This window comes from Bison bison, unplaced genomic scaffold (genome assembly GCF_000754665.1).
Source record: "Bison bison bison isolate TAMUID 2011002044 unplaced genomic scaffold, Bison_UMD1.0 scf7180017864180, whole genome shotgun sequence".
NCBI classification, from domain to species: Eukaryota; Metazoa; Chordata; class Mammalia; order Artiodactyla; family Bovidae; genus Bison; species Bison bison.
In genome coordinates this window covers 8,416,040-8,441,072 of record NW_011494752.1, presented here as the reverse complement: position 1 = coordinate 8,441,072, position 25,033 = coordinate 8,416,040, and the positions used below count along the sequence as shown (strand labels likewise).

General features: G+C 53.2%; 1 protein-coding gene across 1 annotated transcript in view; it reads right to left on the bottom strand.

Annotated features, from left to right (window-relative positions):
* Positions 1-12,441: 12,441 nt before the first annotated feature.
* The window catches only part of NT5M (5',3'-nucleotidase, mitochondrial), a 14,276-nt gene continuing 1,684 nt past the window's right edge, over positions 12,442-25,033 (bottom strand). The window contains exons 3-7 of the mRNA XM_010843165.1: positions 24,900-25,033; positions 22,119-22,219; positions 17,235-17,295; positions 15,953-16,067; positions 12,442-13,054 (exon numbers count right to left, since the gene is read on the bottom strand). Coding sequence (XP_010841467.1) covers positions 12,912-13,054; positions 15,953-16,067; positions 17,235-17,295; positions 22,119-22,219; positions 24,900-25,033 — 554 coding nt within the window. The 3' untranslated portion in view covers positions 12,442-12,911. The remainder of the gene's footprint in view (positions 13,055-15,952; positions 16,068-17,234; positions 17,296-22,118; positions 22,220-24,899) is intronic.

The window sequence follows — 25,033 nt, the reverse complement described above, 5'->3', positions numbered from 1 at the left end:
GGAGGTGGGAGGGAGGTTCAAGAGGGAGGGGACACATGTATACTCACGGCTGATTCATGCTGTAGTACAGCAGAAAACAACACAACATTGTAAAGCAATTATCCTCCAATTAAAAAGAGAAGCCCATGTGTTCCATGTTGGTGCATCAAGGATGGGGCTTGCTCCTGACTTTGGTCTCCTTCACTGTGTCCAGCCCCAGCCCAGGGCACAGACCAGAGGCTCTCCAGTCTCGGTGGCCCCATGGGCTGAGCATTGGGCCACCCTCAGAGGCAGGGATGTTGACTGTGGTTTTGCCGGGCACCTGTGACCACGGCAAGGAGCCACTGCCAGTCTCTGGGCCTTTCCACGATGCCCCCAGCCCCACGGTCACACCAGAGCTGATCTTAGTCTGTGTCCCCAAGAGCCGCCCACCCCCGGGGCCACCATGGACAGCTGTATGGGTTGTGCACTGCCCGAAGCATCCTGCCCTCCCCACTCCCCACACCACACACCCCCGACAACAAGGGCCCCAGCCAGTGCCCTTGGCCCCTCTGACCCCTGATCTGGGCACTCTGTCTGGCAGACACTTGCTGAGACCTCATCCACCGTCCACACCGAGAACACTTTCCCTGCTTCCTTCCCAGATACACAGCTCTTAACAGACTCATCTTCTGTCTCCCAAGGCTCAGACTTAAGTGAGAGCCCAAGGCTCCCCAGGGAGGACCTGAGTCAAGATTAAGACCCAGGACCTCAAGGCCCTGCTCCTCCTCCAGAAACAAGCTCTGCTGGCCTCTGGGACGGGTGGCCAGGAAGCGAAGGGCACCCTGGACGGGGCAGTGATCTCACCCAGGTTGCCTGACCCTCAGCCTCAGTGTCCGCATCTGTAAAATGGAAGCTCTTGTTCACAGATGTTCAGTGCAGTGCTAGTCACAATATCCAAAAAATGGAAGCAACACACGTGTCCATCAGCAGGTGATGGACAAACAAAACATGGTCCATGCGACAATGGGATGTTACTCAGCCACAGAAGGAATGAAGCACAGACCATGCTGCAAAGTGGATGAGACTGGATTATGCTCACGAAGAAGCCAGTCACTGCAGGCCACACGTGTACAATCCCATCTACGTGAAGTGTCCAGAACAGGTAAGTGTGCTTCCAGACAGGGGCCAGAAGACGGGTGGTGAAGAGGAGCTGGTTCCCTTGAGGGTGGTGAACATGTTCTAAAATTGATCATGCTGATGACTGTGCAACTCTATGAATGGACCAAAAGCTGTCGATCTGCACACTTTAAATGGGTGAATTCTATGGTTTGTGAACTATTTCTTTATAAAGCTGTCACAAAGCGGAAATGCTAATAATAATATCTGTCTCTCAGCGTTTCCAGGAAGATGAAGTGAGGCGATCTGGTCACGGTCTTGGCACAGAGCCTGGCGAACAGCAAGCACCTGATCAGCGTGCCTGCACCCTCACTGCTCAGCGCAGGTCAGTGGGCAGCGGCATCAGGGCCTCTCGGAAAATGCAGAGTCTTGGGCCTCCCTGGGCTGCATCAGCAGCTACGTTTCAGTGGCTCCACAGGTGAGTCCCGGTCAGGTTCAAGTTTGAAAAGCATGGACAGCAGCAATAATTCTACTGCTGCTAGGGCAGGAATCTCAAATGTGAGAGCCCATCAGAAACCCCTGGAGGGCTAGGTCCACCACCAGAGTTTCTGGTTCCAGGGTCTGCAGCTAAGCCTGAAAAGAAAAGTGAAAGTCGCTCGGGCGTGTCTGACTCTTTGCAACCCCATAGACTGTACAGCCCATGGAATTCTCCAGGCCAGAATACTGGACTGGGTAGCCTTTCCCTTCTCCAGGGGCTCTTCCCAACCCAGGGATCGAACGCAGGTCTCTCCCACATTGCAGGTGGATTCTTTACCAGCTGAGCGATCAGGGAAGCGTGAGCATTCCTCACACCTTCCCAGGTAACGCTGCTGCTGCTGCTCCAGGGGCCCCACCTGACAACTGCTGCTCTGGGGTCTGAGACGGGCCCCACCTGCCCCAGGAAGGGGAGGCTGAGCACCCGAGGCCTTGGGCACCAGTGGTCTCAGCCCAGCTACACATGGAGGTGGGACCTTCACCGTTTCCCACACGGGGCCCCACTCCCCACCAGCTGCCTGGAGTCCCAGCTGGGCTTTCTGCATGCAGCCAGAAGGGAGACACTTGGGTGCTGCCCAGAGGGAGCCCTGTCTGCAGGACTTTCTCCTTCTCGGGGACGGGGAGAGCTGAGTGCAATGCCCCTAGTGCTGGGACGCAACCAGGGCCTCACACTGCAGGGTCCAGTCCTGCCCAGGTCTGGGCCCTGGGCAGAGGTGGAGAGGCAGTTCCCCCCACGTGCAGCCCCTCTGGGTTCCAGACATTAAAGGGAGTTGGGGAGGCAGGGGCCCTGGGACAGAGTGAGCCAGAGTGGGCCAAGCTGGGCCTGACATCTCTGGGCTCCACCTGCCCAGCAGCTCAATGACCCTCAAGCCGCCTCTCCAGCCCACCCATTAACAGCTCCCACCTGGAGCTGCTCTCTTGCCTGGATTGTTGGGAGTTTTTCCTCTTTATAGAACAATTTATATTAAGTAGACTCTAAATAGAGCTCTTTAGGATGGGGTTCGGTTTAAGCCGCCCTAAGTTTAATGGGCTGTGGGGGAGGGGTCTGTGCTAATTGCCTCTCAGGCCACTCTGTGGCCAGGGTCATTATTCTTGCAGCCGTCCATGACTGGTTTCTCCAGGCCTGACCACTTGCTCCCAGTGGCCCGACCCTGCCTTTTTCTGGAAGGTCAACGTCTCTGAGCTCAGATCCCCGCTGGTCCCTGCAGGCCTCTCTCAGGCCACAACACTCTGTGGGGGAGCTGCTGGCTTCCTGGAAGGCAAAGCGGACATAATGAAAAGGGAGGTGCCTGGGGCTGGGAGGCGGAACACAGGCGGGAGGATGGAGTCTTCTGTGTAAATAAATAGAAACCAGGCTTTGGGATAGAGACACACTCATTCATGCAGCCCCTGTGGGTGCTTCAGAAAAGACACCTCTTTCTCCTTAGTGCAGCTTGGTAGGAACACTCAGGCTGATCTTAGCTCCCCCATTCCACCGGCCGGGCAAGTCTTGCAGTGTGCAACCTGAATGACTGCTCAAGGAGGCCTGTGGGCACTCTGCCTCTCCTCCTGGCAGTGCTGGGGCCCATTAGGGACCATGAACTCATCAAGTGCTCTCGCTGACTGTGTGCTGGGGAGACAGTGAGAACAGCTTGTGCATTTCAGACCCACTCTGTTGACGGAAGCAGACAAGAAAATCATCACTTGAGAAACAAGATGACGGTGTGATGCCAGAGGAAAACAATAGGAGTGGAAGCAAGGCAGGCCAAGGGTGCGCCAAGGGCACCGTCAGCAGTGCTGTGGTTTCATCCTCTGCAGCCAGGATGACAGTGCTCTCCTGGGCTCCAAGGACAGTCACTATTACACTGCCTCTCAGAGCCCCCAGGGCTGCCCCTCGGTGAGACTCATGGCTCGAAGAGAGGAAGAGACCCCCAGCTGCTCCCTCCCTCGCTTGCTCTCTGACGGATCCCCCCACGGAGGCCAGACGCCCAGGAAGGTTCCATGTCCAGGACTACAGCAGTGGATGGGGTGGATGCTAAATCTAGGGGGATAAACACTGTTACCCTCATTTTGGAAATGAAGAAACAAAACAAAAAAGACACGAAGGCTCACAGTGACATAAGCACTGGTCTCGCTGGACCCTGGTGGCCATGCCCACTGCTCCCGCAGCACATCCTGTGGGTTGTCTGTCTGGCCGAACTCAGACCAGGCGCAGGAGCCTGGCAGCCAGGGGCTCAGGGAAGCACACTTCCGTCTTCCCCGTGGGAAAGTCCCCTGACCTGGGAAGGATGCTCAGAAGTGCCAGTCAGCCAGAGTGGCTGGTGTTGGCCCCGCGAAGGGAGGCCTGGGCTGTCTGGGCCACAGCGAGGGAGCAGGATCAGTGCTTGCAGAACTGGAACCCAGGTCTCGACCCTGCCTCCCTCCACCCCTGCAGGGAATAGTTCTTGAATCACCCAAGTGGAGTGGGAAGCCACTCACCCAAACATCTCTTTTTCACAAGGCAGAAACCAAGGCACAGATGGGAAGGGGCAAGGGGGTGAGGGGTGAAGCGGGCTGGGGGGCAAAGCATAGGGTGGCCGTTCGGTGAGACAGAATGCAGGTGTTATCCTGCTTTCTGAACAAAACAGCTGGCACCCGGCTTTTACATTTTTAATTTTTGTGTGCCTTTTAAAATGTTTTCGTCAGCCATCCCCACGGCTGTAAAAATAGAGCTGCACAGACGCAGACGAGGCTAAGCCGGGAGCCAGCCTGAATATTCAGCTGGAGGGCACAGTGCTGAGGAAAGCAGTGAAACCTGATGAATTAAGCAGTGTCCCCAAGCTGGGCTGGCTGCCCGTTTCCACTTCCTATGGCCTGGGAGCCAGGGCAGGGGAACCCCTGATGGAAAGGAAATACACTTGGTTTCTGGGTTCCAAGCTGAGTAAGCTTGCCTCCTCCAGGAAGCCCTCCAAGTTTTCAAGAAGTTGCTTCACCTCTCAGGAGAGCCTGAAAGACCTATTTTCTTATTGTCAGTGTTTGGCTCCTGAAAGTACACCCCTTGCCATCTGGAAGGCATCCCCCGGGGGGGCTGCTCTCCCCCTCCCAGGAGTTCGGGGTTAAAGCAGGAACACAGATCCTTCAGCCTTACCTAATCCTTGACAGCTTGGTTGCTTGATCTGAACACCTATTTATCCTCCTGGCAGATTTCCCCAGGCACTGACCCGGACCAGCACCAGGCACTGATGAGGCTGAGGAAGGCGGCCGGTTACCCAGGAGACGTGTACAGTCACCCAGGAGAGCCGGGTGCGGGGGTCACTGGTACAGCAGGACCTTGGGCTAGCGGTCCGAGGACAGCAACAAGCTGAGGTTAGGGCAGGTGGAGGCCATCTGTGCTCACCTGTCTCCTGCCCCACCCGCTCCCGACCCTGTCTACACTCGCAGCCACCCAGGCCTTCTTCTTTCAGCCCTCCTGCCCTGGGTCTTCAGGCTTCCCTGGTGGCACTAGTGGTAAAGAACCCACTCCAATGTAGGAGCCATAATGAGACCCAGGTTCCATCCCTAGCTGGGGTAGATCCCCTGGAGGAGGGCCTGGCAACCCACTCCAGTATTCTTCCATGGAGAGAGGAGTCTGGCGGGCTATACTCCATAGGGTCGCAGAGTCAGACACGATTGAGCAATGAACGCATACACAACTTAAAAAAACGAAATACAACCCAAGCCACATCATCTGGCCCCCAGCTGATGGCTTCTGGTCGCTCTGTTGCCTTGGAGGCTCCTTGCGGGGACAGAGCTCCATCTTCCACCCGGAGTCACATAGGAGAGGCTGGACCCCCGAGGTGAGAGCAGTTGCCCACCGGCGGAAGGACCACGGGTGACTCAGGACTTATTTGTGAAACGACAGTGTTAGACTAGAGACAGGATCTCTGGAGAGTCCGTCTTTTCACTCTGAAGGTCCTGTCCTGAACTGCGAGTGTGCCAGAAGGGCCTGAGCAATCAATCCAGGGCCTCTTGGCCCCAGGGGAGTCTTTGCCTACCCCCATCCACCCCCAAGCCTGGCTCTTGGAGTCCCTCGTTTCCAGTTCTAGAAAGAATCCCAATGTGTGAGTCAGGGGTTCTTAAAGTTTTCTAGGTCACAAACTTCTTAGAGGGTCAGCTGAGACAGCCAGCTCTCTCCCCAGAGGGACCGGAGCAGCGTCAGAGCAGCTCTCATGGTGGTTCATGCTCCCCCTGGGGCTTCGCAATTCCTGGCTGTGTGGGCTGCTGATGGGTCCAGGTCCTGACCCTGGCCCTGCTGTGATCCCCTAGACCTGTGTGCAACTCAGGCTTCCCATCTGCAAAGCGGGTGTTGGGAGTGGCTCACGGAAAGCTCAGGGGCTGCTTGGCGGAGGTTGGCAAGTCTGGACTCACAGGCAAGCCCTGCTCCCTCCACCCCTGATGCCGCCTTCCCCCTCCCTCTGTCCTCTCTTACTGGCCCCACTGCCCTGGCTATGGTTTCTGCACAAGAGACTGCGATCTCATCGGTCTGCTGAGCTCAGCCACAGGTTTCTCTCCCTTTACTAAGGAGATGGTTTATTGTCTCCAGAATAACTAGCTCCTGCTGTGGTCCACACCTGGGCTATAAAAGAATTTCCAGAATGAGAGTGTGGGGGGTTGTGTATATGCTCAGTTGTGTCCGACTCACTGCGACCCCATGCACTGTAGCCCATCAGGCATTCTGCAGGCAAGAACACTGGAATGGATTGCCATTCCCTTCTCCAGGGAATCTTCCTGACCCAGGGATCGAACCTGTGTCTACTATCAGCAGGCAGATTCTTTACCACTGAGCCACCTGGAAGACCAGGTGGGAGGCGCTGTTAGAATAGCCGGCCGGCTTAAAGGCGAGCCGAACCCTTCCACAGGCTACCAGCCAATTTTTATAGCCTCAAGACGGAGTAAATTCCTGCTGGAAGGATGGCATTAGGTGATTATTAGGAGGCTATAGGGTGGGTCCCTTGGACTGCAAGGAGATCCAACCAGTCAATCCTAAAGGAAATCAGTCCTGAATACTCATTGGAAGGACTGAAGTTGAAGCTGAAGGTCCAATACTTTGTCCAACTGATGCCAAGAACTGACTCATTGGAAAAGTCCCTGAAGTTGGGAAAGACTGAAGGCAGGAAGAGAAGGGGAAGGCAGAGGATGAGATGGTTGGATGACATCACCGACATGAGTTTGAGCAAGCTCCGGGAGTTGGTGACGGACAGGGAAGCCTGGTGTGCTGCAGTCCATGGGGTTGCAAACAGTCGGACCATGGGGTTGCAAACAGTTGGACACAACTGAGTGAACTGAATTAATAGGGTGGGTAATAGTGGGTATTTTACCTAATATGGGGTCAGGGAACTGGCCGGTTTAGGTCCGGAGGCTCATGGCAACAGTTGCTATGAGGCTTGGAACTGAGGTTTTTGCCAGAGGTTTTTGTCATGTGACCTTATAACAACAGGGCTCCACAGCTTCAGCCTTCCTTTCCCAAAGTTTTGTTTTTATGACCAGTCCATCCACGTACATTTGAAAACAATGCAATGTCTCTTTGGACTGCTTGTGTACGTATATCCCTAGTCGTGCCTCTCTGACCTGTCAGTTTGAAAAGTACTAAAATCTATCCCTAACTGAAACCGACCATTTCTCTTTATAGTTCTGTGAGTGTTTATTTTAAACATATCGAAACTATGCTGTTAGGGGAACGACATTCCATAACCTTTATTTTGCTGGCAGATTGCTTCTTGCAGCCTTGAATGAATGAGTCCAACTTTGTCCCTTTTAAAGTATTCTTCCTTTGGTTTCTGTTTTGTCTGATTCTGATGTACACTCATCTATTTCCTTTGGTTAGGACTTTTTTAAGAATGTATTTTCCCTTCTGCTATGAAACTGTTCTGGGTCGTTGTCATTTATACATGTTTCTTGAAGACAGGATTTTGTTTTTTATCTCTGGAGTTCTTTTCCTGAATAGGCATATTTAACCCATTGGTAAAGAACCCACCTGCACGCAGGAGACAATAATGAAACGTGGGTTCGAACCCTGAGTCGGGAAGATCCCCTGGAGAAACAAATGGCAACCCCCTCCAGTATTCTTGCCTGGAAAATTCTATGGACAGAGGAGCCTGGAAGGCTCCAGTCCCTGGGGTCGCAAAGAGTCAGACACAACTGAGTGTACTCAACACACATATACATTTATCGCAATTGCTGAAATATTTGATCTATTCCTGGAGTCACTTTTGTTTTCTATTTTCTGTGCTTTGTTTTTCACGCATTCCTAGTATTGTTGGATTTATTTCATTTTTCCCATTTCAGTGTTTCCAATAGTTTATAAGTTATATACTCTATTTTATGGAGATTTCCCTAAACACTTTCACTCACATACTTAACCTTACGGTACCAGTACTGTACTCATTTTGAATCTGCACCTCGACAAGAGCTTTGGCATGCTTTCCTCTGTCCCATAAACTACCTCTTTTTCATAACATCTATAATTTTAGTCCCAAATTGTTACTAATCCTTAAGCAGCCAAAACGTTCTTAGACTTAGCAAATTTTTATCATTCTTGACTCATCATTGTTTCTTATATTCCATTTCCTGGATTAGTTTTTCTTCTTGCCAGAGAACATCAATTAGTAGTATTCTCAAAAAGGAATTGTTTTTGATGCCATATGATCTGAGACCTCCCATGTCATCAGGAAGTGTTTTTAGTCTTACATTCAGCTGGGTATAGAACTCTGAGTGTGCAATTATTTTCCCTTAGGATTTGGAGGTAATTACTACCTTTTTTTCTTGTTTCTAGTATTTGTTACATTCTCTTGCAAGTTGTCTCGTTTCTGTTTGTTAATATTTAGGCTCTAATAAAACATCAACCCCTGTCCAGTGGTAAATTCATCCTACCTGGCCCTTGTGGCCTCTTTCAATCTGAGTTCCGGGACATTCTCAGCTTTGGGAAGTTCCCTCCTGCATCTTTGTCTCCTTTTGGACCAAAAAAATGAACTCTGTCCTCTGCAGCTACACCTTCGTCCCTCGTCCTTTCATGCTGCGAGTCCTCGGCTTAATCACCCAACGCATCTACTTGCTCTTCAGCTGCATCCACTAACCCATCCAGCCCATTTATCAAGTTTCTTTGATGACCAGATTCAATTTTCCAAACACTCTAGTTGGCCTTTTTGAGGGCACAGTGTAAGGCTAAGGCTCTCTGCCTAAGGCTATTGAGTATTCCTGCTCCAAGTTCTTGTTTTCATCATACTAACCCCATTCCTTTGGTATCGTTCCCTTGTTCAGGTGTCCGACGACTGTTGGTACCTGAGGTTCACCCCAGCCACACAGCCCTCACACATGTGCAAGAGCAGAGTCACCCCTAAACATACCCAATGTGCTGGGCTGGGGGCTCCCCACCCCCCTGGGGCCCTGCCCATCCCTTCAGGCTGGCTCCCACACTCAACCCCCCAAACACAGATGCCTGTCTTTTCTGCTTGGCCCAGGTGTGTGGGAGTTGGGGGTGATGAGAAGAGGGCTCAGCTCACCTGGTGGCTCCCACCGAGGTGCCCTAAATAGGTGTCCTGGGGAAGCTGGGCCCCTCGAGCCCCAGACCCCCCCAACCAGGCTCCCTCCTTCGCTCAGGCCACACTGCTGCCCACATTTAAGGTGTTCCCCCACAGTCTCAGGTTCACCTCCTGGAGGGGAAAGTTGTCCTGCATGGCTGGGGCCTGGGACCATGGCAGGGGGTGGCGCTCCAGTGTGAGTCATCCACCCTTGGGGCTCCTCTCTCCCATCCCGGCCCAAGCAGCAGTTGTGGGTGGTAGGAAGGGCATGGCCTTTGGCATTTGGGCTCCACATTCTCACTTTCAGATTTCACAAAATTAAAATGAACTTATCTTACTCAACCTCGTGGTTAAGATGGACAACTTGGTTTGTGCCCAGCCCTCCCCCTGCTCCCAACTCTTTCCACTTGCTTAGCAGGTACTCCCACCCCCCAGGGTCCGAGTTCAGGCAGTCAGTGCTGAGGAGGTCTGAGGACAGAGCCAAGGCCCGGGAGCTCTTGTTTAAGTATGAGGTCAGGGGCTCCGATGCCACCAGGGTCCAGGACGTCTGGGTCATGGGGGCAGGGAAGAACCCTCAGCTCCAATCAGAGGAGTCATGCCCCCGACTTGGTCCCTGGGTGCCTCACCCTGGCAAGAATATGTCCACCTGTAAACGCATACGAAGGCTCCTGTCTGCACCTCTGGTTCGTATGGAGCCTGTAAAGGAGGGAAGCCAGGAGGTGAGGCTGCTACTGCAGAGGCCTCCAGGAGAACAGGGAGGGACACTTCCCACCTGGACCTCAGTCTACCTCCTGGTCTGTCCCTGGGGTCCAAGCCCTCTGCTTTCAGGTGCCATCGACTCAGCAGCTGGGGTCCCCTCTGTGCATGGCCTAGGCCCTGCCCACAGTTTTCAGAACCAGGACGATGGGTCCAGGCAGGTCTGATCTGAGTGCCTGGCTCCCACCGGCCTGAGGTGAGAGCAGCCAGCGCTGGTTCTCTGGCGCCATCCGGTGTCCATATGTGTGAATTGCAGCTGCCGCACCGGAGGACACCACCTGCAAACTCTCCTTTGCGAAGGAGGGTCGGGTAGGGAGGCAGCCTCATCAGCAGCGACCCTTTGGCCCCACGTCTCTCACAATAAGAACCTTTATCACTTCCAGTCTCTTTAGGCCCCAACCTGTGGGTCCAAGCCAGCACTTCAGAATCAAATCAATGATTTTTTTTTTTAATTTAACCAAAATTGCCAACAAGGCCAAGGTGTTGGCTGGGGAGGTGATTGGTTCCCGTTTCTACGAACTTCTATCCTTAAGCATTTCTATCATTCGTCCCAGCGTGGCCCAGTCTTTTGAGGCAAGCAGCTGTGTGAACCTGCAGGCCTGCACCCTCCCCCCTGAGGCCCGGCCCCTGGGACAGGGCAGCTCTGGACAAAAGCCTACAAATGTAGCTGCTGGGGCCTCTCGTTCCCTCAGGCACAGTGCTGGGGAGACAGCAACCTGATTCCCCACAAGGTCGGGGGGTGGCTGTGTGCAGGAAACCCTCTAAATGGAAAATGGACATGAGACACAGGAGTGATACACCCCAGGAACTGGGGGGCACAGGACATCTAGGGGTGAGGGGCATCTGGGGGTGCTGGGAGTCTGGGGGTGTGGGGCATCTGGGGGTGCAGGGCGTCTGGTGGGGCTCAGGCACAGGCCAAGGTGCCCGAGACCTGCACACATGCCTGATGCAGAAGCAGAGTGATGATGTCTCAGCCACTCGGAGGTCGTAAGCATGATGGGTGTCTGAGGCTTGTGGCTGAGACAGGATTCCTGCTGGCCAGGCAGGCTGGACACTGTCCTGAGCTCAGTGGACACCCAGGGTCCAAGCTTGTCCACGGTGGCCAGGGGGATGGGTGGCAGCTGCTGCTCCAGGAGCCCAGAAGTGGGCTTAGGAGTCCTTCCTTCTCTTCCTTCCCCGAGGTTGCCTGTGCCCCCAGTAATCACTGGCACCCCATCACCACATGCACACGCACACGCGCACACACACCTGCGTCCATTTCAATAGGTTGTGCTGCCACCAGGTGGCCAAGTCAGGACCAGTGCCCCGGGTTCCTGTCAGAGCCTTCCAAGTCCACTGTTCCGGATGCCAGGGAGCTGGCCACAAGGGCTCCAGCCACTGGGGCTCTGGTCACCACACCTTCCCCCACCTTGTGTCACTAAGCACATCCATTTCCTCCACCGAGCAGCAATACTGTGGAATAAATGTCCCTGTTTTCTGCAACTCTTTCTCATGGGGGCTGACCAACCCTGGAAGAGGCTCAGAGACATGTGGTTTGGCCCAGGTCCCAGCAAGTTGATGGCAAACCAGGCCCTACCCTCCTGGCTCCCACGTCCCGGCCCCTTCCACAGCCTCTCCTCTGCGGCCTCTGGGGGGCTGAGCTTGCCCCAGCCCTGCTCGCTGGGTGGCCTGGGCTCACCTGGAACCTCTCTGAGCCCTGGACTCCTGGGCTGGTTGTGGGCAAGACCAAAAGTATAAACACACTAAAACTCAGCCATGCAGGCTCATGTTCATTTTTCACTATCTGTCGTTGTTCGGTCACTCAGTCATGTCCGACTCCTCATGACCTCATGGACTGTAGCACACCAGGCTTCCCTGTCCCTCTCTACCTCCCAGAGTTTGCCCAAACTCATGTCCATTGAGTCAGTGATGCCATCCAACCATCTCATCCTCTGTTGACCTCTGGTATGCCTCTTACACTCCCCCAACCCCACGTAAAGTGTTGCAAGCCACGGGAAGCGTTATGAGGCCACAGGATACGGAGACACTGGGGTGGGTCCCAACTGGGGAAACTGACCCAGAAAGTGGAGAAACACCCTGAGTCTTTCTGCCCAAACCTGGAGCTTCTGCTCCTCCCAGGGGCTCTACATCTTGAGCCCAGAATATCTACAACATTTTCAAGGGGTCAGTCTCCACTCTCCATGGAGCTGAGGCATTTTGAGATCACGTGATGGAGCCCCAGCACCCTCCTGGTCAGGACCCACCTGCCGCTTTCCTCTCCTTCCTCCTGGCCAACTTAGGCCCAGAGCCCGAGGGGCAAGCAGGGGGTTCCTGGAGGGCAGCTGTGGGGAAGACAGCAGGAGTGGATGAGAAAGCGCAGGCAGGGGTGGCTGCCTAGGGGGCTGCTTCCCACTCGGGGACATTATGGCCGCCAGCATGGCCACCGTCACCAGGTCAGGGTCTGTCATCCCTGACTCCATGCAGCCCATGGCGAGGCAAACCTGCCAAGCTGTGCTTCCCAGCGCCTCTCACCTCTTAGCTCCCAGCTGGACACCCAAGGACCAGACGCAGAGGACCTTGGGGTGGGGACTAAGAACAGCATTTATTGTTCACGCCTCCAGCTAACACCCAAGGCTTGTGAACCCCCAGGTTGGAGTGGGGGCCAAGCCCTCCAGCCAGTCAGAGGCCGGGCTGTGAGGTCCCCTGCACGGACCCAGCATGACCTGGAACTCTCACTGTGTTGCTGGATCCAGGCGGGTCCCTGGGGGAGACCCCACTGGGTGTCAGGCAGGCGGCAGGGGCTGAGGTTCAGAGGGGCCACTCGACCATCTGCTCCTGCATCGTCCTCAGACCAGGTAGCTGCCGGCAGGGAGGGGGCTTCCCTGAGGGAGGGGAGGACTGCCCCACCGAACAATGCCCCAGCTCCTCCCAGACCAGAGGCCTGAGGTCGGCCTGGGCACCTGGAGTCCTGTCCAGGCCCCTGGGCCCGCCCTGCACTGAGGTCCGTGGAGAGCCCGGCCAGGCACGTACAGGGCCAGGGCTCAGCCCAGCTCAGTGGGGCCGCTTGCTGTCCAGAATCGCCCTCCAGTCATCTGCCCACGAGTGCAGCCTGCGGCTGGGGGGCTGCAGCTGCGTGTGGCGGTTGTGACAGGCTGTGAACAGGACGTGCTCCCAGCTGGGATTCGGCTCGGCCCCTGGGGGAGAGAGCAGCACCTCAGGCCCGTGGCAGGAGCCCCAGGGGGGTCACAGCAGCCCACTGGATGAGGACCCCCTTGCAGCCCTGGATCCCATTGCAGGTGCTCATTGGAGGCTGACCCTCGAGATGTCTGCCTGACCTGCCCCCGTGCCTGGGCATCCTGCCCCCATGCCCAGGCCAGCTTTGTCACCAGCTGTTGACCGTGGGCCCCGCAAGTCCCTCAAGCTTCAAGTTCCTCGTGTGGATTCCACTTTCTGGATGCTGATGGGGGTAGAGATGAGGATGTTTCCCCAGCCAGTTCCAAAATTAATCAGGGAAGGAATGTTTCAGATTTTCCCACTGAGGTGTACAAGAGAATACGATTTAACCCCGAAACTGCTGACGACCACCAGCAGGGGAGCATCTGCCAGAGCATGCAGGCAGAACCAGGAGATAAAGAAGCCGAATCTGGTGGATGCTGTCTGAGATCCTAGATTCAGCCACACCTGAAGCCCTCCCAGGAAGAAGAAATGTAAAAAGGCAAAATGGTTGTCTGAGGAGACCTTACAAATAGCTGAGAAAAGAAAAGAAGCAAAAGGTAAAGGAGAAAAGAAAAGATATACCCATCTGAATGCAGAGTTTCAAAGAATAGCACAGAGAGATAAGAAAGTCTTCCTAAGTGCCAAGAAATGCCAAGAAATAGAGGAAAACAATAGAATGGGAAAGACTAGAGATCTCTTCAAAAAAATGTGAGATACCAAGAGAACGTTTCATGCAAAGATGGGCTCGATAAAGCACAGAAGCAGAAGATACTAAGAAGAGGAGGCAAGAATACACAGAAGAACTATGCAAAAAAGACCTTAATGACCCAGATAACCACGATGGTGTGATCACTCACCTAGAGCCAGACATCCTGGAGTGTGAAGTCAAGTGGGCCTTAGGAAGCATCACAACGAACAAAGCTAGTGGAGGTGATGAAATTCCAGCTGAGCCATTTCAAATCCTAAAAGATGATGCTATGAAAGTGCTTCACTCAATATGCCAGCAAATTTGGAAAACTCAGCAATGCCCACAGGACTGGAAAAAGTCAGTTTTCATTCCAATCCCAAAGAATGTTCAAACTACCATACAATTGCACTCATCTCACATGTTAGCAAAGCAATGCTCAAAATTCTCCAAGCCAGGTTTCAACAGTACATGAACTGTGAACTTCCAGATGTTCAAACTGGATTTAGAAAAGGCAGAGGAACCAGAGACCAAATTGCCAACATCCCTTTGATCACAGAAAAAGCAAGAAAATTCCAGAAAAACATCTAAAGCATTTGACTGTGTGGATCACAACAAACTGTGGTAAATTCTTAAAGAGATGAGAATACCAGATTGTCTTACCTGCCTCCTGAGAAATCTGTATGCAGGTCAAGAAGCAACAGTTAGAACTGGACATGGAACAACGGACTGGTTCCAAATTGAGAAAGGAGTATGTCAAGGCTGTATATTGTCATCCTGCTTATTTAACTTATATGCAGAGTACATCATGTGAAATGCCAGGCTGGATGAAGCACAAGCTGGAATCAAGATTGCTGGGAGAAATATCAATAACCTCAGATATGCAGATGACAGCACCCTTATGGCAGAAATCAAAGAGGAACTAAAGAGTCTTTTGATAAAAGTGAAAGAGGAGAGTGAAAAAGCTGGCTTAAAATTCAACATTCAGAAAACAAAGATCATGGCATCCGGTCCCATCACTTAATGGCAAATGGATGGGGAAACAATGGAAACAGTGACAGACTATTTTCTTGGGTTCCAAAATCACTGCAGATGGTGGCTGAGGCCATGAAATTAAAAGATGCTTGCTCCTTGAAGAAAAGCTATGACAAACCTAGATGCATATTAAAAAGCAGAGACATTATTTTACCAACAAAGGTCAGTCTAGTCAAAGCTATGGTTTTTCCAGGAGTCATGTATGGACGTGAGAGTTGAACCATAAAGAAAGCTGAGCACCAAAGAATTGATTCTTTTGAACTGTGGTGTTGGAGAAGACTCTTGAGAGTCCCTTGGACTACAAGGAGATTCAACCAGTCAATCCCAAAAGAGATCCGTCCCGAATGTTTATTGGAAGGACTGATGCTGAAGCTGAAACTCTAATACGTTGGTCACCTGATGTGAAGAACTGACTCATTGGAAAAGACCCTGATGCTGGGAAAGATTGAGGGCAGGAGGAAACGGGGACAATAGAGGAAGTGGTTGGATGGCATCACTGACTTAATGGACATGAGTTTGAGCAAGCTCTGGGAGTTGATGATGGACAGGGAAGCCTGGCGTGCTGCAGTCCATGGGGTTGCAAAGAGTTGGGCACTACTGAGCTACTGGATTGAACTGAACTGAACTGAAGCCCTCCCACGTTAGCTTTTCAGTTTGGTGAACCAATCATTCCCCCTCGCCTTAATAAGCAAACTCAAGGTTTGTTTATTTTGGGGGGAGGGGGACACCCATAAGCAAAAGGGAAAAATACAGCTCCAAACCACCTTCAACTACAGAAATTAGGTTTTGCTTTCCTGGTTTACATATTAGATTCAGTCCAAATTACTTTTGAGGAAAAAAGAAAGGATTCTGTTGCTAAAAAGAAATGTTTGGCAGCCAGAGTCTGGCCCTCATTTAACAGGAAGGCAAGGCTTCAAGGTGTATGGTGACGCGATCAAGGCTGCCCCAGTGCATTACCCCAGGGCTGGACCACTCTCCCTGACTCCCTGGGGGTGCGTGTGGGGAAGAAGCTTGTCTCCCTGAAAGGGAGGAGGCTCAGCTCAAGGTTCAAGGCTGGACAGGATGCCTCACACAGATCTGGTGACTATGGGGCTGGGGGATGGGCACTCGGGTTGGGGCCCCCATGCCTGCCCCTCCCCTACTTCAGGCCACTTGCCTGTGATGTCCACCCGGTCGTCTATGAGGAGGTCAGCGGAGACCACAGTCTTGTCTCTGGTCAGCACAATCTGCTCCAGGAAGTCAGGGCCAAAGTGCTTCTCCACCCAGGCATACTGGAACGAGAGCGGGCCAAGGGAGGGGGCGCGCTATGAGGCCAGGGCACCGCCAGGGAGACTACCCACGTGCAGGGGACCACAGAGCCGTCCCAGTCCACAGCTACGAAGCGGCAGTACCGCGGCTCTGACCAAACACCCCAACCCAGCTCAGGTTCCCCATGCACCCTGCAAGGCTCCAGCTCAAGGAAAAGGGATGCAACCCTTAGGTGCGTCGTCCCTTCCAGAAGCCCTGACCAGCCTGCCTTCCAGCCCTACCTGAGCTTTGGTCTGGAGGCCACATGAGAACTGGACCCACAGCGGGAGTGGGTGTGTGGTGCCAGAGCCAGGGGTACAGGCGTGTCTGGGGGCTCCCCCAACACCCTGCTCCAAGTGACCTTCCCCAGCAGATGGGGAATCCGCACAAATGGCCCACTTCTCTTAAAGCCCCTCCATGGTCACAAAGTAACACGAACATCCCAGAATAACTGGGTGCTGTTAGGTTCACAAAATGGGTTCACAAGGCTGTCTCCTTGCCAAGCTGGGTGACTACAAGCTGACATCTGGGCCATCCAGGACTTGGACACTCCAGGCCTGGCTTTGCTTAAAAACCCTTCAGAGGCCTTGGGGTGCCTGTTGCTTGAAGCCCAAACCAATGGTTCTGTAAAGGCCCTGCCTTTCAGCCTCTCCCTCCCCTTCCTGCTTCTGCCCCTGCGCCTCCCCCAGGTCTCTTGGCCTTTGCTCAGCTGTCCCACCACTCACAACTGGTCCTCCCAGTTCCTCCCTTCCCCAGAGAGCCAGCCTGGGCTTCTGGACTTCCTCCCTGCTGGAGCACAGAGCCTGGGACACCTGTCTCTTTTCCTGCCGCGCTGTCCTCAGCTCCCAAGAGCAGAGAGAGGCATTTTTCAGCCCCAGATGCCCAGTGTTGTAGCAGGGGCCTGGTAACTGTTTCCTGAGTGACAAATGTATTTACTTTTTTATTGCTAAAGTAATGGCTAATCAAAGAGATTTTGAAAAATCAAGAAAAATCAGAGAAACATCTATAGTTGACAGAATTTCCTTCCTTCTTTTTTTTAACGTTTGGGAGGAGGCCCCAGCCCAGACCCCCAGGCGGGCTGGATGGGAGGGTCCCAACCCTTCCCCAGGACGCAGGCAAGGTGAGCAGAGGCCCCGCAGCAGGTGTCTCACCTTCTCGAAAGGACAGTACTTGTACATCTTGATGGGGCTCGTGCAAATGAAGACGTCAGTGCTGGGGAGAGAGCGGGCTGGTGAGGCTGTGTGCCCACAGCCCCCCTGCCTGGGCCTGCACCTGCCCCCACCCCATCGCCACCGCCCCGGCCACCACGCGGGACACCAGCCCGGGGCCTGCAAACCACACGGCAGCCCCCGTTGTAGCCAGCCACGCAGAGGTTTGGAACCACCACCCAGACGTGACAGGAACTATTGGGGAAGGTGAGCAGCATCCAGCCAGGGAGGCTTTACAGGACAGAGCCAGTTATCAGGGACATCAGGGCCCCACTCAGCGTGGAGCCAAGAAACCTGCAAGCCAGAGTCTGGGTCAAGGGCTGGTCTTTCTGGGCCCTCAGGGACCCCTGAGGTCTGTGCTGCACCAGCGCCTCCCACAACCCCAGACCCAGCACCCACCAACAGTGCCAACGGGTTCCCTGCCCCTCGGGTCGCACCCGTGGGACACTGGGTCCCAGCTCTCTGCAAAGCAGTTCCAAGAGACCTCAGTCAGACTGCGGCCCTGGGTCTCTCCTGCTGTGTCTCCGTGGAGTTGCCTGTTCCGGACATTTCATGTTTAACGGAACCCCACAGCACGTGGTCTTGTCCTTTGGGGTCGTGTTTTCAAGGGCACTGGCACTTCAGGCCTCTTTCTTGCCCGGTGACATCGCGGTGAGGCACACGCTGCCAGGATGGAGGGCGCAGCTGCTTCCCCCAGGCATCGAGCTGCTGGGGACACCCATGCTCAGGGCCTGGTGGATCTGCACCTCCGTTTCTCTTGGTTCGACTGCTGGGTTACAGCCGGCTCCACGCCCCGGGGACATGGCTGCTGAGGCAGCAGCTGCATCTGTTTCGATCCCACCATCAGCAACAAGGACTCCAAGCTCCCTCCATCCTTGGCTACACTTGTTTTTCTTGTCATAGTCGTTCCGTGGGCTTCCCGCTGTGGTTGTGACTCATTTCCCTAAGGATGAATAATGGTGAGGCAAACTTCACATGCTTAGTTGCCATCTGGAGCTCTTCTTTGGAGAAATGCCAAATTCAGCACCCGAGCCCATGGTTTTAAAACCTAAGTGAGATGACACCCTTCTCTCTTCAACCACATGCACTATATCCTTCCTGCTCCACACTCGCTGAAACCTTGGTCTCCTTTGTTACCAAGTCAGCAAAACCCTTCCCCTCCGGGGCCTGTACCCCTGCCCACTCTGCACTTCACTATTCACTTCGACCCTGCAGGTCTGGGGTCAGATGTCGCCTTCTTGGAGAAGCATCTGCACCTGAACGAGCCCCTCCCGGGCAACCTCCAACACAAGCATTAGACACAAGGCTCTCCACTTGGTTATGACTCGACCCCTCTCTCCATGCAAACTTTGGGGACACACTGATCATCAGAATTGTCTACCCAGCTAAGATCCAGAGTGGAAGTAAAGGGCCAACGCATGTCGCAAGCTGGAATGTCTGCAAAATAGAGCAGCTGAGAAAAAGCTCCAGAACCCACATTCCTCCTCTCCCGCCCCCTAAAGAATGCTCAAACACATCTGCAAACTAACAAGTTCTGGGAACCCAGCCCACCACGAAAAGAAACCTCTAATGGACGTTCCCCATGCTGCTTTGGCCAAAGGACACTCTTCTTGCTGCGCACCTACTAAATCCTGCCGAGTACTAACAGTGGCAGCTAACGCTTACACTGTGCATTTTACAGGTGAAGAGACCGAGTCACAGAGAGTTTAGAAATGTGCTAAGGGTCTGATTCTGGAGAAGTGGGCTCACTCTGGTTCACACTGAGCCTTAACCATCATGCAACCCAGCTCTCCAGACTACAGCTGGTGAGTGTGGTCCAGACAAGAACAGAGCTTTTAAAAGCTTTATATGGGATTCCCCTGGGGGTCCAGTGCTTAAGAATCTGCCGTGCAATGCAGGGGACACATGTTTGGTCCCTGGTTGGGGAATGAAGATCCCACATGCTGCAGAGCAACTAAGTCTGCACACCACAACTAGAGAGTCCATGTACTGCGACCAGAGATCCCGCACGATACAACCAAGACCCAAAACAGCTGGGGGGAAAAAAAGGCTTTGGTGCAAAAGCTTTCTACACGTTCTCTGCCTCTCTGGGCTTTTGCTACAGGTGGAAGAAGTTGTATCACACTGCTCCAGTGTAAACCAAGTTCAAATCATAGACTAGAATAGAATATACTGCTCAGAGGGCCTGATGTCTATTTATCACATTAGAACCTTGAAAGCTGATGAAGTTCAAAGGCAGTTACATGGTATGTGCATATGTGCTGAGTCGCTTCAGTAGTGTCCGATTCTGTGAGACCCTATGGCCTGTAGCCTGCCAGGTTCCTCTGTCCCCGGGATTCTCCACGGAATAATACTGGAGTGGGATGCTGTGCCCTCCTCCAGGGAATCTTCTCAACCCAGGGGTTGAACCCACATCTCTTATGCCTCCTGAGCTGGCAGGTGTGCTCTTTACCAACAACACCACCTGGGAAGGCCAGTTACATGGCACTGCTGCTGCTGCTAAGTCGCTTCAGTCGTGTCCGACTCTGTGCGACCCATAGACAGCAGCCCGCCAGGCTCCCCCGTCCCTGGGATTCTCCAGGCAAGGACACTGGAGTGGGTTGCCATTTCCTTCTCCAATGCATGAAAGTGAAAAGTGAAAGTGGAGTCGCTCAGTTGCGTCTGACTCTTCGCGACCCCAAGGACTGCAGCCTACCAGGCTCCTCTGTCCATGGGATTTTCCAGGCAAGAGTACTGGAGTGGGGTCATTGCCTTCTCTGGTTACATGGCACAACCAAGGCCAAATCACACCAAATATTTGATTTGTCATTGTGACTACTAAATTCAAGCAAAACTGTGACCAATAAAAGTTATGCAAGCCTAGAAAGAAATCCTAACATTTATGGGCAATTGACTTTTGACAAGGAAGCCAAGACCATTCCATGGAGGAAAGAAGGGTCTTTTCAACAAATGGCTCTGGGACAACTGGATTTCCCACACGAAAAAGAAGGAAGTAGGACCTCACACCACATGAAAAAAATTAACTCAAAATGAATCAAACAAACTGAACAAAAGAGCTAAACCTATACCACTCTTAGAAGAAAACACAGGAGCAAATCTTTGTGACCTTGGGTTAGGCAAAGGATCCTTAGAGATGGCACCAAAAACACAAACAGCAAAAGAATATAACAGATAAATTTAACTACATCAAAATAAAAACTTTGGGTTCTAAAGGACACCAGCAAGAAAAGTAAAACAATCATAGAATAAGAAACTGTATTTGCAAGTCATATATCTCACAAGGGACTTGTTACCCAGAATAAATAAAGAGCTCTTAAGAGTTAACAATAACAAAAACGACAAATAACCCAATTGAAAAAAAGTTAGCAAAGGATCTGAATAAACATTTATCCCAAAAGGACAGACAGCTGATATGCACACCAAAAGAAGCTGCATAGCATTTGTCTTCAGAGAAATGCATATTAAAACCACAATGAGACACCACATCACACCCACTAGGACGGCTGGAATAAAAAAGACCACAGCTAAATAAAATAAATATGTTTTTTTAAAGAGACTTCCCCAGTGGTCCAGCGGGTAAGACTCCACCCTCCCAATGCAGGGGGCCTAAGGTTCGATCCCTGGTCAGGGAACTAGATCCCCGCATGCTGCAACTAAGACCTGGTGCAGCCAAATAAATAACAAATAAAATAAATATTAAAAAAAAATAATAAAAGACTACAGCCAGGGTTGGGAGGAGGAGCTGGATCCCTTTGATATTACTACTGGGAACGTAAAACGTGCAGCTGAAAACAGTCTGGATTCAGCCCATGACCCGGCAGTTCCACTCCTGGGTACACACCTAGGAGAAACAAAAACAAGCGACCACAGAGACCTGTAGATGAGGGTTCACAGCAGGGTTAGTCTCCGTGTTTAAAAAGAAGGAACACCCCAAGGTCTACCAGTTAATGAGCAGTTGGACAGAACACGGTGGGCCACAGGACTGACAGTCACTTGGCAGTAAAATGAGATGAAACCCTGATTCACCCTGGGACACAGATAAACCTGGAAACATGCTGAGTGAAAGAAGCGGCCACAGAAGGCCAGATACCATAAGAAATGTATATGAAACGTCCAGAAGAGGCAAATCCACGACAGGAGGCCTACTGTGGTTGCCATGGGCGGTGGGGGGAGGCAGGAACAGGCAGCGACTGTGGATGGTCCAGGGTTTCTCTGCGGGAGATGGGGAGCAGATAGGCTGTGAAGCTGATGATGGTGATGGGTGAACACCTCTGTGACTCTGCTAAAAACCACCTGGGTGTGGGCTGCATGAATTACATCTCAGTAAGACGAGTGTTTTTTTAAGCTCTCAGAGGAGGAGCACTGTGTTACTGGGTTGTGGTGGGCACTGGTTCCGGGTGCAGGGGGTCTTTGGCTCACAGGGTCAGACAGATGGCTCCCCCTCCTCCTGCTGCCACCTCCTCCCCATCTCTCCCAGGTCCCCATCGCACCCCTTCACACACGTGGCCCTGTGTTATCACAGTCTTCCTGAGTGATGCTCTGTTCACCGCCTGCTCCCCGGCTGGACTGTAAGCTCCAGGGTTGCAGGGAACGAGTCTAACAGTTGGTTCTCAGGGACGTGCTGAACAAATGAACCCAGGACACCCAGCAAAGCGTGTCAAACTAGATTCCACATTCTCCCAAGTTACTAGATGGAAGCATCTTAGCCTGCAGAGAGGCCCTGGAGGATTTACCAAGCCGGCCCATGCAGGGTGCAGGGCAAGCAGGAGGAAGACAGGCAAAGGGCACACAGGAAGGGGCGTGGACCCTGGGCCAGGACAGACTTACCTCTCCAGGTTGGCCATCTGTTTCACAGCTTCTACAGCTCCCGGGAGAGGTTCGAGGTCAAAGAAGAAGTTCTCAGACTCCCAGATGCTGATGGCCTTCTCCTGAGAAGAGGGGGAAAAAAAGCAGGTGACGCCCGAGGTCCTCAGCACCCTGAGCCCCACACCTGAGGATAGTCTTCCTGAAGGCAGGTTGGTGGAGTGGGCGTGTACTCCAGCCCCTCTCCAGGAGGGGCCCAGCTTCTGCAAGGATCCGGCAGGGGCCAGCTACAGGGTTCAGAAGCTGGCTTTGCTGGAGGCCCCGCGGGAATCAGAGGGCAGAAAGGCTGGCCTTCAGGAACCACGCCCTTGCCTGATTCTAAGGGCCAGAGCACCCTTCAGGCTGCAAGGGCGGGCCAGGTCCTGCCTCGATGCTGAAGCCCTAACTCATGTTTAGTAGCTGGAGGAGCTCAGGCCCTTCCGAGCCCTATGGAATAGGGGCATGGGCAGAAGGTGGGCATGGCTGCTCAACACCACCAAAGCAGCTCCTTATCTGTGCTATGTGTTGGGATGCCAATAAACACTGTGTTTTAAAAAAAAAAAAAAAAGTATTCTGCTGTTTTAAAGTTTAAAAGTCCCAAATGCAGACCCTCATTTCACATGTGAGAAAACCAAAGCTCAGAATGGGGACAAGACCGACTTAATGTCACACAGCAAAATGGTGGCTTCCAACCCACCTGGCGAGGAGTGCCCACCTTATGCTGCTGGCCACATTCAAGTCTGCAGTATGCCACTTCCTTCTAGGGCCAGGCCAAGGAGAAAGTGACAAACCCCAGCCTCTGAGAAGCAAGAAACAGATCCCCTTCAGGTCAGAAGCCCCCCGTTCCAGAACAACTGCTTCCCCCACAGTGAGCACACGGAGGTCACACAGGTTGGAGGTTAACTCAATGGATTTAAGCAAACCAGTGCTTATTGCTAACATACACTATGTCTGAGTCTCACATCTCTCAAGGGGCAAGAACTGCCATCCCCAGGATCCAAATGAGGCAGCTGGGCTTCACAGGCTGTTTTCAAAGCCACTTGAAAATTTTTTTCAAGTTCAGAACTTGAACTTGGGTCTCCTGACTCAAACGGACGCGGTGCGAGTGTGACTGGTGGAAAGCAGGCTCGAGAAGGAGTCAGAAGTGCTGGCCCTAGCGGTGTGACCTGGGGCTAACCACTTCACTTCTGACCAATGCCCAGCTTCCCTCCCTACCCTCAACCTGCCCTGAAACCCTGGTCAAGGCATTTCCTCTCTCTGGGATCAGTTCAACTGTCCAACAGTGTAAGATTCTAAGTCAGTTACAATGAGCTATGCCTTCCTCTGTCCTGCTCACCCCTAGGCATGTGAAGATCAAAGGAAATACAGACAGACCCATGTTTTGTAAACCATGGATGCCTCCGTGTGTAAGCTGGGTGCCTGACTGGGTGCTTTGCAGGCAGATGCTGGACCAATTGTGCCAGGGGAGACCCAGGGAGGTCCTGCTGTGAGCGGTGCTAGAGATAAGGTCACATGTGCCTCTATTAAAGCCCCGTTGCCTGCAAGGTTCCCAGGAGCAAACTCTCGGAATAGCCCTCCTTGGTGCCCCTGGAGCTCTGCTCCCAGGCCTTGGAAACCAGCAAATCATCCCCTCAGAGCCAGAGTCTGTATATGGGCACAAGGGACTGGAAGAGCCACTGGCCTGAGAGCTGGGGGTGGGCTTGCCTTCTGCATGGTAATGCGGTCCTAGGAGGAAAGAGGTACTGAGACTGCACTGCTGAGCGCCCTCTGTGAATGAACACACACAGGGTGGAGGAGGACGTCAGAGCCTGCAAAGTTACTAGGGCGTTTTTAACTGGGTATCAGGACTGGGAGGAGTCAGCACCCCAGGCTTGGGGGAAGGTCACCTTCTGAAGCGCTTGGTGTTCCTGAAGAGAAGGAGCACTTGATTTCCTTTGGAACTCTGGCCCCTCCACAAACCAGAATTCTGTCAAGATGCCGTTCGTGAGTCACAGAGCTGGCACTTGGGGGAGGACAGAGGACAGGACCGGATGACCTTGGCACGCAGACGGACTGTTGGATCCTGGCTGCCCCTTTCACAAGGGAAAATATCAAGCCTGCCTCGGAGAGGAGGGGATGCAGGCTAGCTGGGTTACAGAACAGGCTCTCAAATCCTATCAGCTCACCTGGCAGCCACCTCAGAAGGCCCGGTGAGGGACAGCAGAAAACACTGGGCCTCTAGGTTGGTCCAGGGCAAAATCTGGCTCCTTTCACCAAGCAGTTTAAATGTACAAGCCAAACCATCTGTCTGGGAGCGAGCCTGCTATCTCCTCTCCATACACCATGGACTCAAGAGAGTAGAGCACTGCGGGAGGGGGCCTGTCAGAGCCCAGGTGCTCAGAGGGGCCGGCAGGGCCAGTGGATAAGCCAAGGAGTAGATCCAAACCCACCGTGCACTGACTCCCTGTGTGCTGTGATGTCCAGAAAGGCTCACAATATCTCTGGGCCTAATTCTACTGGGAGCCACGCTTTGCTGTAAAAAGGCGAAAAGAATGGATGCTAAAGATGCTCATCAAATCTACGAGGAGGAGGACACAGGAATGTGACTTGAGGTCAAGTACATCCAAAATTAAAGTCAGTTGAAGATGGAGAGTTGGATATACTACGCTTTATGTACTCCTGAATTTTGAGAAGCCCTCGATGACAGCCAACAGCGTGGCCCCCCAGGACTCGGTGCTACGGGAGTCGAGCCCCAGGGCCACGCGCGCCCGGGGTGGGGATGCTCACGCTCAGCCCGGGCTGCAGACGGCCGTACTGCTCCGACACCCAGAAGCCGCGCCGGTCCTCCAGCGCGATGAAAGGCTGGTCGGGGAAGCGCGCGCGGAACTTCCTGAGGAAGCCGCCCTCGAAGTCGGCCAGCA